We start from the raw sequence: 13,648 nt of genomic DNA on the forward strand, positions 1-13,648 counted from the left end.
GAGAAATAATTTTTTTCTGACAACAGTCCACCCTTTCGATTATAAAAGGATATTATCCTTGTGTAATCGATATTTTAAAAAAGGAAAATTTATGAATATAAAAAAACTAAAAACTAAGAAACTAAAATTGTGAGTATCTGTAAAGAAAGCTAAAAACAAAAAAACTGAAATAAAAAAAAATAATAAGCTTATATATATATATATATATATATATATATATATATACTGTTTATATGTTTTTAATGTTTATGTTGGATCCTCTGAGCAATTTAAAGCTTCACGATAAAAGTAAATATACACCAGTTTATACAAGATTTATTGAAACTGTAAATTGACAGATGATGCCTTTAGATGTTAACTTAGATGTTATATTTTTCCACTTTGTCTGAGCTTTGCGGTGGCTTTATTGAGCACAGGCAGGCCACTAACTGCAACTATTGTCTGTGTGGTTTCAATTTACAAGCAAGAGGACAATATGAAAGCTTGTTTGTTGGTTTTCAAGAGCACAAGCAGTTGTGGGAAATGAGGGCAGGGGTTATGTAGAGCAATAAAAAAAAAAGCTGCATTGGTCAAACAACCACACAGACATTCTGAAAGACTGTAAAGGGGGAGAGGGGTGAGGAATCTTGATCACAGTCAGCAGTCAACCATCCAACCTCCCACCCCATAGACACTAGACAAATTACAATCTCTTTTTGGCACCTCCTTAAGATTATCTAGAATTATTATGATATTATGCATCAATTATACTTTTTTTATTTTTTTATTTTAGCTTTATATAATTTAGCAGTCTGCTGTGAACCAATTTCTTTTGGCCAGTAATAATAAACAAAATCTTCTTAACTTTTTTTAAATCATTACAATGAAATTTGTTAAGTACTTTTTTTCTTATCAATTATGTCATTTTTCCATTATTAGGCAATTGTAAATTCTGTGGGGGAAAAAAAGTAATAATAAGGCCTTGGAAAAAGGTTTGCTTAAACTCCACTAGAGGCTGCTCTTGTAACAGCTTAGAAAACTCACTAAACAAAACAAGTCCATCCCTGAAACCCAAAAATGTTTCAATTTCACAGAGGAATTTACTAATTAAATTACTTTTTAAATGTGCCTAAAATCCAAAAACATATCATAATCAAAATAATGTGACAAAAAAGTCTGTTAATTAAGGAATAAGTAATGTTTGCCCTATATTAATGTATTATGACCAAAGGAGTGCAAGTTTATGAATAAAAGCTAAATATGTAAAAAAAAATTAAATGATGAATTGAAGCTAAATACAGCTAAACTAAAACTAGACATCATCATTTGGGGTCTTCTCATTAACATTTGTATGTTATGCGCTCTTATTATTTAAGGTTTAACTTTTTTTCTTTTACTTTTTTTTAACATCTTTGATGTTTGGGGTTTATCTTTAAGGTGTATTCAGACCGAGCCAATTTTATTTTCTTGACATTATTTAGGCATTTTCTCTTGCTCTCCAGTTTTCAGTTCAGTTTCTTTTTCTGGTCATTTTCTTTATCCCTCTGGCTATTTTCCTCAAATTTTATCGGGAATTGTCTCTTTGCAATCAGTCAAATCTCCTTAATTCCCTGCCTTTGTAGTTGTTTTGCTAATGTCCTACCATTAAATAGCTATCAGTTTTCTTCCACTCATCATAGTTGATCTGAAGCACAAATGCCATACCAATTTTGAGACAATTCAGTTTGTATATTTCATTTAACTTTGTTAAATACTTTAAGTCATCTTTCTGCCTCCATCTCACTGAATGCATATGGGTTTATTCAAGTTCAGTACTAACAAAACTTGGTATTTCTGTCAAAATTCTCTTAACTTTAAAATGGTTCACTTTAGTTTATTTAGGTAGCACAAATTCAAAACACGTTATTTACAGAGACGTTTTGATCAGAGGCCTGTTTCAAACTGAGACCCAAATCCTCAACTCTGAATTGATCTAGCCAACAATTGGAAATTCCAAGGCTTCTGTTTTCTCATTGGCTGGTGTGAGTTAGTTTGATGAACTCTGAGTCCGTTCACTCACAATAAGATAATCCATAATAAGAAAATCCATGAATAGGGATGTCAAGCAACCATTTAAAAACAGGATACGCTGGCCTCCTGTTTGTGAAGCAGATGCTAACTCTGATGTAATGATTTTTGACATTTTTTACATCTACTTTAAATCTGCATCAAGAATCTGCATCTGATCAAATTAAGACACTGTGGCTAAAGTCCCAATAAGGATTCTACTTTTGTGTCAGCTCTGATCATCAAATTCTCCACCACATGTGCTGATCTCCATGAAAACAACAAAGCAACAGTTTCATTTTCCCAGCTGCAAAGTCAAATGGAACAAGAAAAGTCAAATGTGTTGCTTTGAAGGGATTATTAGTAAGAACATTTAAAATGTATCTTAGAATAAGCCCTTAATATATTGATTGGTAGAATTTCTGTGTTTGTATGCACCTGCCATTCTGTGGCTTATCTAAAGATACTCCTAAAAGAAGAACATGGTTTGCTGTAATCAGCAGGTTGACCTAGTTTACCCAATCACTGGCCAACCTGTTCATTTCTCAGGTCATCACTTCTTAGGTTATTAATGGTGATAACATTGCCCTAGTGATTGCTAAATATGCTCTTCTGTTTTCCGTTTTTGATTAATAATTGCACTGCATCTAAAAGACTTCAGTTAGTTCACATTGGTGATAAATCTTTCTCATTCTTGTGGATTACCTGTGGAGTACCACAGGGAACAGTGCTAGGGTCAATTCTCTATACCATATATATGCTCCAGAAAGGTAGAATTATTAAATAGCATGGGATTCACTTCTACTCTTATGCTATTGCTACTCAGCTATATCTGTCTATGAATCCTGATGAACTAACCTATTATACTGTATAGTCTACAGGCCTTTCTAAAACATATAAAACCTGGATGACTCTTAACTTTCTGATTCTAAATGCAGGTAAAACAAGAACAGAAGTCTTTGGACCAGAATCTTTGAAAAAGAAGCTGATAAGTCAGTCATTTTGATAGGATTAAAAATTATCTGAGGTAATAAAGTTAGTGTGGCTCAGTTTATGTTGAACTATGTCTATAGTTATGCTGCTATAGGCCTAGACTACTGAAGGACATAGGGACCCCGTTTTCCTCACCACTAGCATGCTTGGTGTGAGGGATTGCTGAAGAGTCTGAAGGTCGCTATATAAATAGACTTAATTGAATCTAACTGAATTTAATTCCTCTCTTTTTTTTTACAGGGTGTTTTACTAACCTGGTATAAGCCAGATTCATAGTTCAATGTTAATTCTACACAGTGTCCATCTGGAAAGGCTCCTGTAGAAAGGTCTCACAAAGGGGAGGGACATTCATTACAATTCTTTGAGCTGAGCAGGTGAGGAAAATGGCACCTGGCTCTGATGTCGATCCTTTAGTCGATCACAGCAGTATCAGCTTTGCATTACATTCTTGATTTGTTTCACAACAGAGTATACTGATAAATCAAACTCTTATCAAATCTAGTCAGGACAACCATGCAAACATCTTCACCATCCACCAAAGCAAAAATTTTGTTCTTTCTTTTAAAAAGAAATAGAGGGTATTCCAGCTAAAAACACTGCAGCCCTCTTTGTTTTGTTTCAGCCTTCTGCCTCTGGTTGACATCATACAGGTCACTGCATTTCATTGGTCCAAAGTATTTCTTTATCAATGCTAATACATCTATTGGCTTTTGGTACAATTTATTTTTTGCAGTTTTTGAATTCTTAAATCTTGTAGAAATTCATCTTGCTTGCAAAGTAAGAGTGTGAGGCATTCACAATAATTTCTGTAAACAAGTGTACAGCTGAACCACCTGTGCACCAATGCGCATTACTCTATAGAGTATTTTGCTGCAAGGTACAAACACAAATATATTTAAACAATTTTTTTTATTTTACTGTAAAATATATTTATGAATTATAGATATAATTAATGTTCATGTTTAATATGGGCAAAAATGGAAAAGGCTTCATGTCACCATCTGATAATCTGAGATTATATTGTCAAATAATCAATTAAAGTGTCATGATGGGTTCTCTAGTGAGACCCAGTTATGCAGAACACCACGGAGATGGAAACAGAAGTAAAAGGTTTAACAATGTTTATTGTCACAAGCACAGTTTAACCACTGGTTCTGGTTCTGGCCTGGGGACTGGTTCACTGGAGTCTGTGTGGGAGACAGTTCAGTTAGCGTTTGCTCAGAGGAGTTTGATTCAGACAGTTTCAGATTTGTACCTTGAGGGTTCTTGGTTAAAGCCTTGAGAGGGAAACTGTTGGATCAGGAGATTGTTTGTTCAGCAGAGTCCGTTTACTGCTTCAGCGTCTTACTTCTTGAGAATGAGCTGACCTTGGCTTTGAGTTTCCAGCTCTTGATCCAGAGCTGCATGGAAAATACAGAGAGAGACTTCAGGTTTGGCTCAGAGGGCAGGCTCGGCAGGCTTAGCTCCTCCTGAGCTTCACAGGAGAAAAACAGGTTTCCTGGAAGACAGAGACAAAGGTTAGAATCCAGTCTGGATTCAAAAGTCAACAAAGGTTCTCAGAGATACTAGGCTTAGGTGCTAACCAACTGGATAAAACACTGCAGCGTTGAGGCAAGGTCTGAAGACAGCTTAAATACTGTGGATCCTCTGATGATGGGATGAGCTTCAGCTGTGCAGGAGGCTCGGCTCAGGAGGATCCATGGCGGACTCTGCTGGAGGAAGGTGGTACTTCTCCAGCTCCCAACATAAAGAATCAGAAACAAAATAAGCTGTAGTGGAGACACAACCATATTAACCTTATATATAGGTCTGCTACTTCACCAGATTGTCTTTTTTTATTCTTATTCATTCCATCTGTTAAAAACTTGTTGTCAAATTGGTGTTTAGGATAATCAACAATTATTTAACTCTCTGCCTTTAGCAATTATGACAAAAGAAATATTTTAATTGATCCATAAAGCTTAAGTGCAGGAGAGGAATTAAATTGGGGAAAAACAAATCCTTCAGAAAAATAAGACAGTAGGTATTTTAGAGGTAAAAGTGTTTTCTTGGTTAATCCTTTTGTGATTTTTGGGGGTTGTCATTTATGTCATTTAGTCCATTTATGACAAATGTCAAGCTGTAAAAGTTAGTCTGGTGAGAAATGTAGAATAATTAGCATAAATATTGAACATTCGATGATTATTATAAACAGATATAATTTTCCAAGTTGTAAGTTTAGTTTATATGGTTTTTCAGCATCCTTGTAAAGGGGACATTAATGGCTTTCATTTCAGCCCTAAGTCGTATTATTTGACAAACGCAAAAATCACATGACCTTTTTAAACCTTACGTTTCATATTTTCCCAATATTTTCCCCTAAACTATATATTTCGATTCATCCATATGGGATCAAAGTACGTCTGGGAACCCTAACCAAATAGACGTTTTTTTCAGGTAAAGTATAATACAGCCATACTATTTCTTTAAGAGAGGTAATTCTCAGCCTTACATTAAAAGTCACTAGCACATCAGGTCAGTTCACCTCCATTAATTATTTGGAACAGCATTATGTAAAAACTATAATGCTGATTATGATTTAACTTGGTGGAGGTGTACACTCACCAGTCACTTTATTAGGTACCCCATGCTAGTAATGGTTTGGACCCCCTTTTGCCTTCAGAACTGCCTCAATTCTTCGTGGCATAGATTCAACAAGATGCTGTAAGCATTCCTCAGAGAGTTTGGTCCATATTGACATGATGGCATCACACAGTTGCCGCAGATTTGTCGGCTGCACATCCATGATGCGAATCTCCCGTTCTACCACATCCCAAAGATGCTCTATTGGATTGAGATCTGGTTACTCTGGAGGCCATTTGAGTACAGTGAACTCATTGTCATGTTCAAGAAACCAGTCTGAGATGATTCCAGCGCATTATCCTGCTGAAAGTAGCCATCAGAAGTTGGGTACATTGTGGTCATAAAGGGATGGACATGGTCAGCAACAATACTCAGGTAGGCTGTGGCGTTGCAACGATGCTCAATTGCTACCAAGGGGCCCAAAGAGTGCCAAGAAAATATTGTCCACACCATGACACCACCACCACCAGCCTGAACCGTTGATACAAGGCAGGATGGATCCATGCTTTCATGTTGTAGACGCCAAATTCTGACCCTACCATCCGAATGTCACAGCAGAAATAGAGACTCATCAGACCAGGCAACGTTTTTCCAATCTTCTATTGTCCAATTTCGATGAGCTTGTGCAAATGGTAGCCTCAGTTTCCTGTTCTTAGCTGAAAGGAGTTGCACCCGGTGTGGTCTTCTGCTGCTGTAGCCCATCTGCCTCAAATTTCGACGTACTGTGCGTTCAGAGATGCTCTTCTGCCCACCTTGGTTGTAACGGGTGGTTATTTGAGTCACTGTTGCCCTTCTATCAGCTCGAACCAGTCTGGCCATTCTCCTCTGACCTCTGGCATCAACAAGGCATTTCTGCCCACAGAACTGCTGCTCACTGGATGTTTTTTCTTTTTTGGGACCATTCTCTGTAAACCCTAGAGATGGTTGTGCGTGAAAATCCCAGTAGATCAGCAGTTTTTGAAATACTCAGACCAACCCTTCTGGGACCAACAATCATGCCATGTTCCAAGTCACTCAAATCACCTTTCTTCCCCATACTGATGCTCGGTTTGAACTGCAGGAGATTGTCTTGACCATGTCTACATGCCTAAATGCACTGAGTTGTGATTGGCTGCTTAGAAATTAAGTGTTAACGAGCAGTTGGAAAGGTGTACCTAATAAAGTGGCCGGTGGGTGTATATCATTGTTAAACCAGCTATAAGACTTAAAGTAATTTTCGATGTTCCCTCTTACTTGCAAAAAATTAGCCCTTACTCACTACTGACGCCCTTGAATTAAAGCCAGAATGGTTAGGGCATCTTAATCTTCCCTAGAAAATTGGCCATCCTTTGCTGCAAAGCTGATGTTTGGGTATGTAAGCAACTGCATATTTATGTATGCAAATATCTAAGATAGGTCACAACATAGGAAAGGAGTCAAAGCTTTTTTAAATCAAAATGGAAGTGATGTGTTGGGATCAACAAGACTGGAAATTCTGTTGTGAAAGTTAGTACATGAGGGTAAGATAAAAAAAACAATGTAGAAAAAGTGGTAAATGCTCTCACGAGGTTTGTTGTTAATATATTTAAAAATAAATATTAATATAAAAAAAAATGGACACAATTGGCATAGAGTTAAAACATATTTTGGGAAGAAATTTAGGCATAACTATCAGGTCCAAAACCCTATCAGATACATCTTAAATATACTATTCTTTGTAATAATAAAAACAAAAATCTTGACAAGACATCATAAAAAATAAAACAAAAATATATTGCTTATCAATAATACCTGATAATAACTTTACTCTTTTGTAGATCACAACCGAAAAAAGCTGTAACTATAGATCATCATACTCATTATGACTGTGCAATCTTTAATCATACTAAGTAATAATAATAATAATAACCTTATGATTACAATGACATGGAAATCCAATAATTAACAATGATAATACACTAATAATGAAATGAAATATGTTTTTAGTAGGTGTTGTTAAGTTCTATAATTTATGAATTTATTAAATGAGGCCTAGAAGGACTGTTTCATCATCCTACATCCAGCGCAGACACCCAGCCCTCCCTTTGCTCTGGCACCCCTTCTGCCTAGTAGGCTTCTCTCATCTATTGCTGTACTTTTTCAATACTGTATTGATATTTCAAATGATTCATATCCTTACCTAAATCACATAATATAGGCCTAGTATAGCATTTTCCCCCCATAATCTGATAAGCTGTCATTTCAAATGTGATATACTTTTCGTGCCAATTTGTGTAAATTATTTCATCACATAATTATTGGCATGCCAGACATGATCCTTCAGTACAGGTCATAGGTCAACTCTTTGTTTGTTGTTATTGACCATTTTAAAAGTAAGCCTACACAAGAATCCTAAGAGACTCCTAACCAAACTAACTTAATCTTGCATAACTTTAGCTCTTCGACTGATTATATCAGCCCTGTCCTGGAAGCACACAGGATATGCCTATGGTTATGCTGAACTGCTGTGACATAACTTTTTCATGCTATTTAAGTACACAATGCCATTCATGTGGTGCTTTGCATGGACTATTTCTGGTTCAATGTGGGCGTGAAGTGGGCGAAGAGGAGCCTTGGACACAAACTTTGATGCACAGCTTTGATCTATAAAGGTCACATGATTGCTTGTATGCGTGCACATGGTTTTGTGTTTCAGGATTTTTTTAATCACTCTTTTTTTGGGTGATTGGGGTACACTTTTGGTAGCCTAAAGATTCTACCCGATATTCCATAAATGAGAATATCGGGGGGGTTAGTCATCGAGAATTGCATAAACTAGTTAAACTGGTGGCTAAAAGCCAGTCATCTTGTTATTCTTTCAGTGTATCTATTTAAGCCATATTTTCTGATCCATCTCTGACTGGTTGGTTGTTTAAACACATCACAGCTAGCCATCCCAAAAAAGTCAAACTACAAAGGCTTAAAGTCATAGGGAAATCATATTTATATGTCATGTATATGTCATTTTTGCTTAAACAAGTATATAAATGTACTATTTATCAGACCATATTGTCCCCAAATTTAGAAAATTTCTGTTTTAAAAAACAAATCCTGTCTTAAAATCTGTTTTTTCTTTTCTTTATCTTATGCAGGCCAGTTAATTAGACATCAGTTTGTACACTTAAATTCGGCCAATCATATATCAACAGTCATGTGTCAATCAAATTTTTTCAGTCATAGCATCTTGATTCATATGTCGCAGCTAATATACGCAATGGTTGAAATAAGAACTAAGAATAATTTCCTTTCCCATTGAGTTCCGTCCCAGTGTTTACAGGGATGGAGGTCTGTGTCTTCGGCAGGCATAGAGCTAACAGAACTGGCAGCGTTGCGAGGCAAGGGCTTAAACATGTATGGCTGTAAGCCTTCTACACCAAATTAAGCTTCTGCCACCCTGGCGTCCTCTTCCACAAAGACTTTGTCCCCGCTTTCCTCGTCTAAATGAAAAAAAGCGTGACAGAAGACTCATCCACGACCTCTGACACAAAAATCTCTTCCTCTTCCATGTCTCCATTTGGTTTCTAAGTGCTACTTGGTCCCAATGTAATTTCCCATTGGGAACCTACTAGCATGATGCTTAAGAGACACCGGTCACAAGCAAACTTGCTTGGGAACATTCCGCCACAACAACCCCGACCTCTTGATAAACGACTAATTACACTAACTTTATTTACTCATGTAAAGTCGGTCATCACTCAGAAGAATTCGGAAATGCAATGGCTGGAACAGCCGTTTCCCTACGACTTTAATTGAAATAGACGTTTATAATATTCTTTCAATTTTTATTCATTAAAGCATTACATTTTACATCTTGCTTTTTCATTAAGACTTTGCAGCTTTGGAAATTATGATTTCTGAGTTGCCTAAACTGTTGCTCTATTGTTGTTTTCATGGAGGTCAACAGATTGGTTGGCTTGGTGATCATGGGGAGCTGTATTCAAAGATGATCATCTTTTAGCAAATTTCCAAATTTGAGCAGAAATAATCTTTTTGGTGCATATGTGACGATAAGACACAAGGAATACTGGCAATAGTTCATCTTTATTAAAGCTTGCTTTATTATTTACATAATGTTGTATTATCATTAATCTGCTCTAAGAAACATTTGATGCAGATGTAGACTGAGCTTACTGTGGAAAATTATACTTTATTTCTTAAACAGTGAGTAGTGTTAATATAGAGTGAAACAGCTGATCACAAGTATAACTTAATACATATAACTAAATAGGACCTAAAATAAAAAACTTCTAGTGATAGAAATGATCTGAGTCTTTAATTACAATAGAAAACGAGACATCAGGTGAAAACAAGCACGAGGAGCCGGGGAAAGACCAGGAACCAGCTCTCAGGAAATGCACAGAGATAGTTTATATGGGAGACTGAACAAAGGCAGGACTAACGAGCTGATTGGGAGCAAGTGTGAACAGAGGCTTCTAGAAAGGAGCTAGGAAAAAGGAGACCGACAACAGAGGGCAACAAAGAAAAACATAATAAATTAGATATATCCAGAAAACACAACACGACAACACAATAGGAATTAAACCCATAAAACTAGAAAACATGGAGCAAAGTAAAACTGAATACTCAAAAGAAAATTTAACAAAACCAAGACCGTGACAAAAAGACTACTACTGTATATGAAAAAAGGGAAAACAGCAAGACTTCATGAAAATTATACACAACCCAGAATCATCAAAAAACAAACAGAGAAGAAAACCAAAACACAATCACCTGTGGATCATGACAAAAAAATTCTGCAAATTCTTACAATTTATACTATTATACATATATAACAGAGTCTAAACCACCACCAAAAAATTAAAGGCGCTCAAACCTGCAGATGAAGAAAATATTGAGTTCAGATCATTTAGAAATTTTTCCCATCATTACAATAAGTTATTTGCCCTGGCAGCAAACAGGTTATTATCAGTTACTATACTACTGAATCATAAAAATTAGCCATCAACTTAAAACAAAGAAATCAGGTTTCATATTTCTTGGTTTATAATTCTTTCTTCTCCTTTTTGAAGACTTTCCCATCAGAATGCACTCTCCACTTCAGGGTAACTCCACTCACTCCGTTCTCCTGCAGTTTGTCTTGCAGCTGTAGGATAAAATTGGAAGACGTAGAAAATATAGAAGCTTTAATCTGAGATCAGATTTAATTATTAATATAGCACTAAAAGAGTTTTATTTTCAAACTTGCCGTCATCAGGATGTGTCCTCTTAGAACAGGGTCATTCAGATCCACAGAGTCCTTTGCATGAAGTCTGAGCCTCACCACCTGTTTTACAACTAATTAAAAAGAAGACATGTATCATTATAAAAACATTTTCTTATACCTTGAATTAAGAGCACTTTGCTCTCAATCTGCAGGTTTAATAGTGGCTCCTAGAATTTCTAAAAGTAGAATGGGAGGCAGATCTTTTACTTATAGTTTTTTTATAAAGCTTATAGTTAGAGTGGCTCAGGGCTGCCTTTACAGTTGACCATTACATTACCATTATAATCTTGACTGAGTTAATGTATGTTGGAGAATTCTAATGAATTTGAATTGAAAATTATTACAGTTGGAGACCACCCTTTCCATCAGTGATGCAGGAATCAGAACATGAGGTGGAATAAGAAGAGAGTATAACATAATTGATAAGAGACTTAAGTGTAATGACAATTAACCATAAGGATTTATATCTTAAGATATATAAATAAAAACAGTTTTAAATAGCAACTTAGAATAAAAAGATATGGGTCATTAAGACATGCTTTATTCTTATGTAATGTAGCTTCTTATTTTCTCTTTTTAATTTGAGGGCAAACTCACCAGGAGGACCATAACAGACAAAGGGTAATCTTGTTTCACAGGATAACATTTTCCATCTTCCTGATCTCCCAGTAGATGTAGAACCACATATAACTGCCCTGGAGCCGATCAGAATACCAGTGGTATCCCAGCTGGTAAAAAGGACGCTGCTTCCATCAGACCAGTGATGATTTGGCTCTATATATAGGCCAATCCATGGATATTTATATGTAGGTATCAGTCCCTGCACTTGCTTGTTGTCTCTGTTATTTTTTATGGTGGCCAGGTCAACAAAGTTCTTCCTGCAGTAGTTCTGAGCACTGTACCAATTCATCAGTGTATGCACATAAACAAATTCAGGACCCAAGCGTGAGACTGTAAGTGGCGACATTGTAGGATGATGTTGAGCAGAGATAACATGTCTAATAATGCTTGTAAAAATTGTTATGATTGATATTTTTACCTTTATAACACATAACTTCACGATGGCTTGTGCAGGAAGAAAAAAACCATCCCTCTGTGTAGTACCCCTTACCATTTGCTACGCATACACCGTAAGGGTAACTTAAAAATGGTTGATCTGGTCTCCAGTTTCTGTAGTCAGCTCCACTCCCATTGTAACCATCAGACCATTTCCAGTCGATTTCACTAAACAGACCAATCCAGACGTCAGAGCTGTGTTCATCAGATGTAAGAGTGTTGATAAGTTGGTTCTGTTGCTCAGAGTTTAGAATGGTGGCCAGGTCTGTGTGCTTCTGTCTGCAGTAGGTCTGAGCTTCATTCCAAGTCAATAACTGATTAACAAAATAGTACTGAGGGAGGATGCAGGTAGAGAGGATCACCCAGTCTGGAAGATAGATTTAAGATTCTTGAATTTAATCATTCTGTTGCTTGCTAAAAAGGTTTCAATGTCACCAGATGTAAACATTAAGTCACTTACCTAAAAGAAACAAGAGTCTCAACATGATCTTTTCCATAATGCTGCTGCTCTGAGGACTGCAGTAGAAGGTACTGTTGTAATATAGCCAGATATAACCAGTCTGTGAAAATGCTTTCTGTTTGATAAAAGGCTAATTGTTGATCCTCTTGTACATGCAAACCTAGTTTCTATTAGTACCTGTAGGAAAATTATGTATATGAAACTGAATAGTTTTGCAAAGTCTGTAAGCTATACAAACATGGAACCTTTCTTTTAACATCCACCACCATGACTGACAGGTCAGCCAGCTCATATTACAATTAACCCCTTCTTTCCAAGGTTATAATCAGTGTTGGGCACGTTACTTTGAAAAAGTAAGTAGTTATAGTTACTAGTTACTTCTCCCAAAAGTAACTGAGTTACTCCACAAAAAAAGTAACTAGTTACTAGTAAAAGAAACTATTGCGTTACTTTTGCATTTCTCGCCCCCCCAACCCTCACCACCCGGCCCCCACCTTCTCGCCGTGTGTTTCAAAAGCCAGCTGAATAGAGCGGACGACAAAGACAAGTACCTGCAGAGAGTTTTGCATTTATTGCATCTCAATGTAAAGGACATCAGGGGGAACGCAATCTGACGGGTCTATAAACCCCGTCAGATAGCGTTCAATAATAGTATCTGATGCGGTCTGATGAGGCTGCATTACCTCTACTCATGGGTGTGAAGTTTTCTAACAGGGTGTTCAGATCTGGTGAGTGTATGCAATTAATAACTGGGGATGTCTAATTCTGAAATCCTGTGTGTTTGGGTTTTTATAGATACTGCAACATCTATCTATCTATCTATCTATCTATCTATCTATCTATCTATCTATCTATCTATCTATCTATCTACTGTATCTATCTACTGTATCTATCTACTGTATCTATCTACTGTATCTATCTATCCATCCATCCATCCATCCCAATTTCTCCCTTTCTCCATACAGGGGCTAACATCCTTCACGCTCGCTGTAGTTCCTCTGTGGCGTAAGCACAGGGCAGCTGTTATTCGCCTTTAGCGAGCATGCGTGTTTCCTGTCGCTTGCGCGGTGAATCGTGCCGCCTACGCTGTGCTGGGGAAACAGTATCTGATGGGGAAACGCAGCTCGACGTAACACCGGTGTTTCCATCTGGAAAGCGCTGTTTTGTTGCTGGAGTCCTTTTTTTTTTCTACTTTGATAAAGAATAGTTTTGGCCAATGGTTACCATTATCATATTTTCAAGATCCACCT

General features: G+C 36.7%; 1 protein-coding gene across 1 annotated transcript; it reads right to left on the reverse strand.

The window, feature by feature from the left end:
* Positions 1–10,612: 10,612 nt before the first annotated feature.
* Positions 10,613–11,822, reverse strand: LOC119772108 (lithostathine-like). Its single transcript, XM_038268410.1, has 3 exons — positions 11,480–11,822; positions 10,865–10,953; positions 10,613–10,762 (listed from the first exon to the last, which is right to left on the reverse strand). Exons 1-3 carry the CDS (start codon positions 11,790–11,792, stop codon positions 10,661–10,663), a joined length of 504 nt encoding a protein of 167 aa, XP_038124338.1. The 5' UTR covers positions 11,793–11,822; the 3' UTR covers positions 10,613–10,660.
* Positions 11,823–13,648: the final 1,826 nt, after the last annotated feature.

The sequence above is a fragment of the Cyprinodon tularosa genome, unplaced genomic scaffold (assembly GCF_016077235.1).
Source record: "Cyprinodon tularosa strain WSP-4 unplaced genomic scaffold, ASM1607723v1 ctg70, whole genome shotgun sequence".
Lineage (NCBI taxonomy): Eukaryota > Metazoa > Chordata > Actinopteri > Cyprinodontiformes > Cyprinodontidae > Cyprinodon > Cyprinodon tularosa.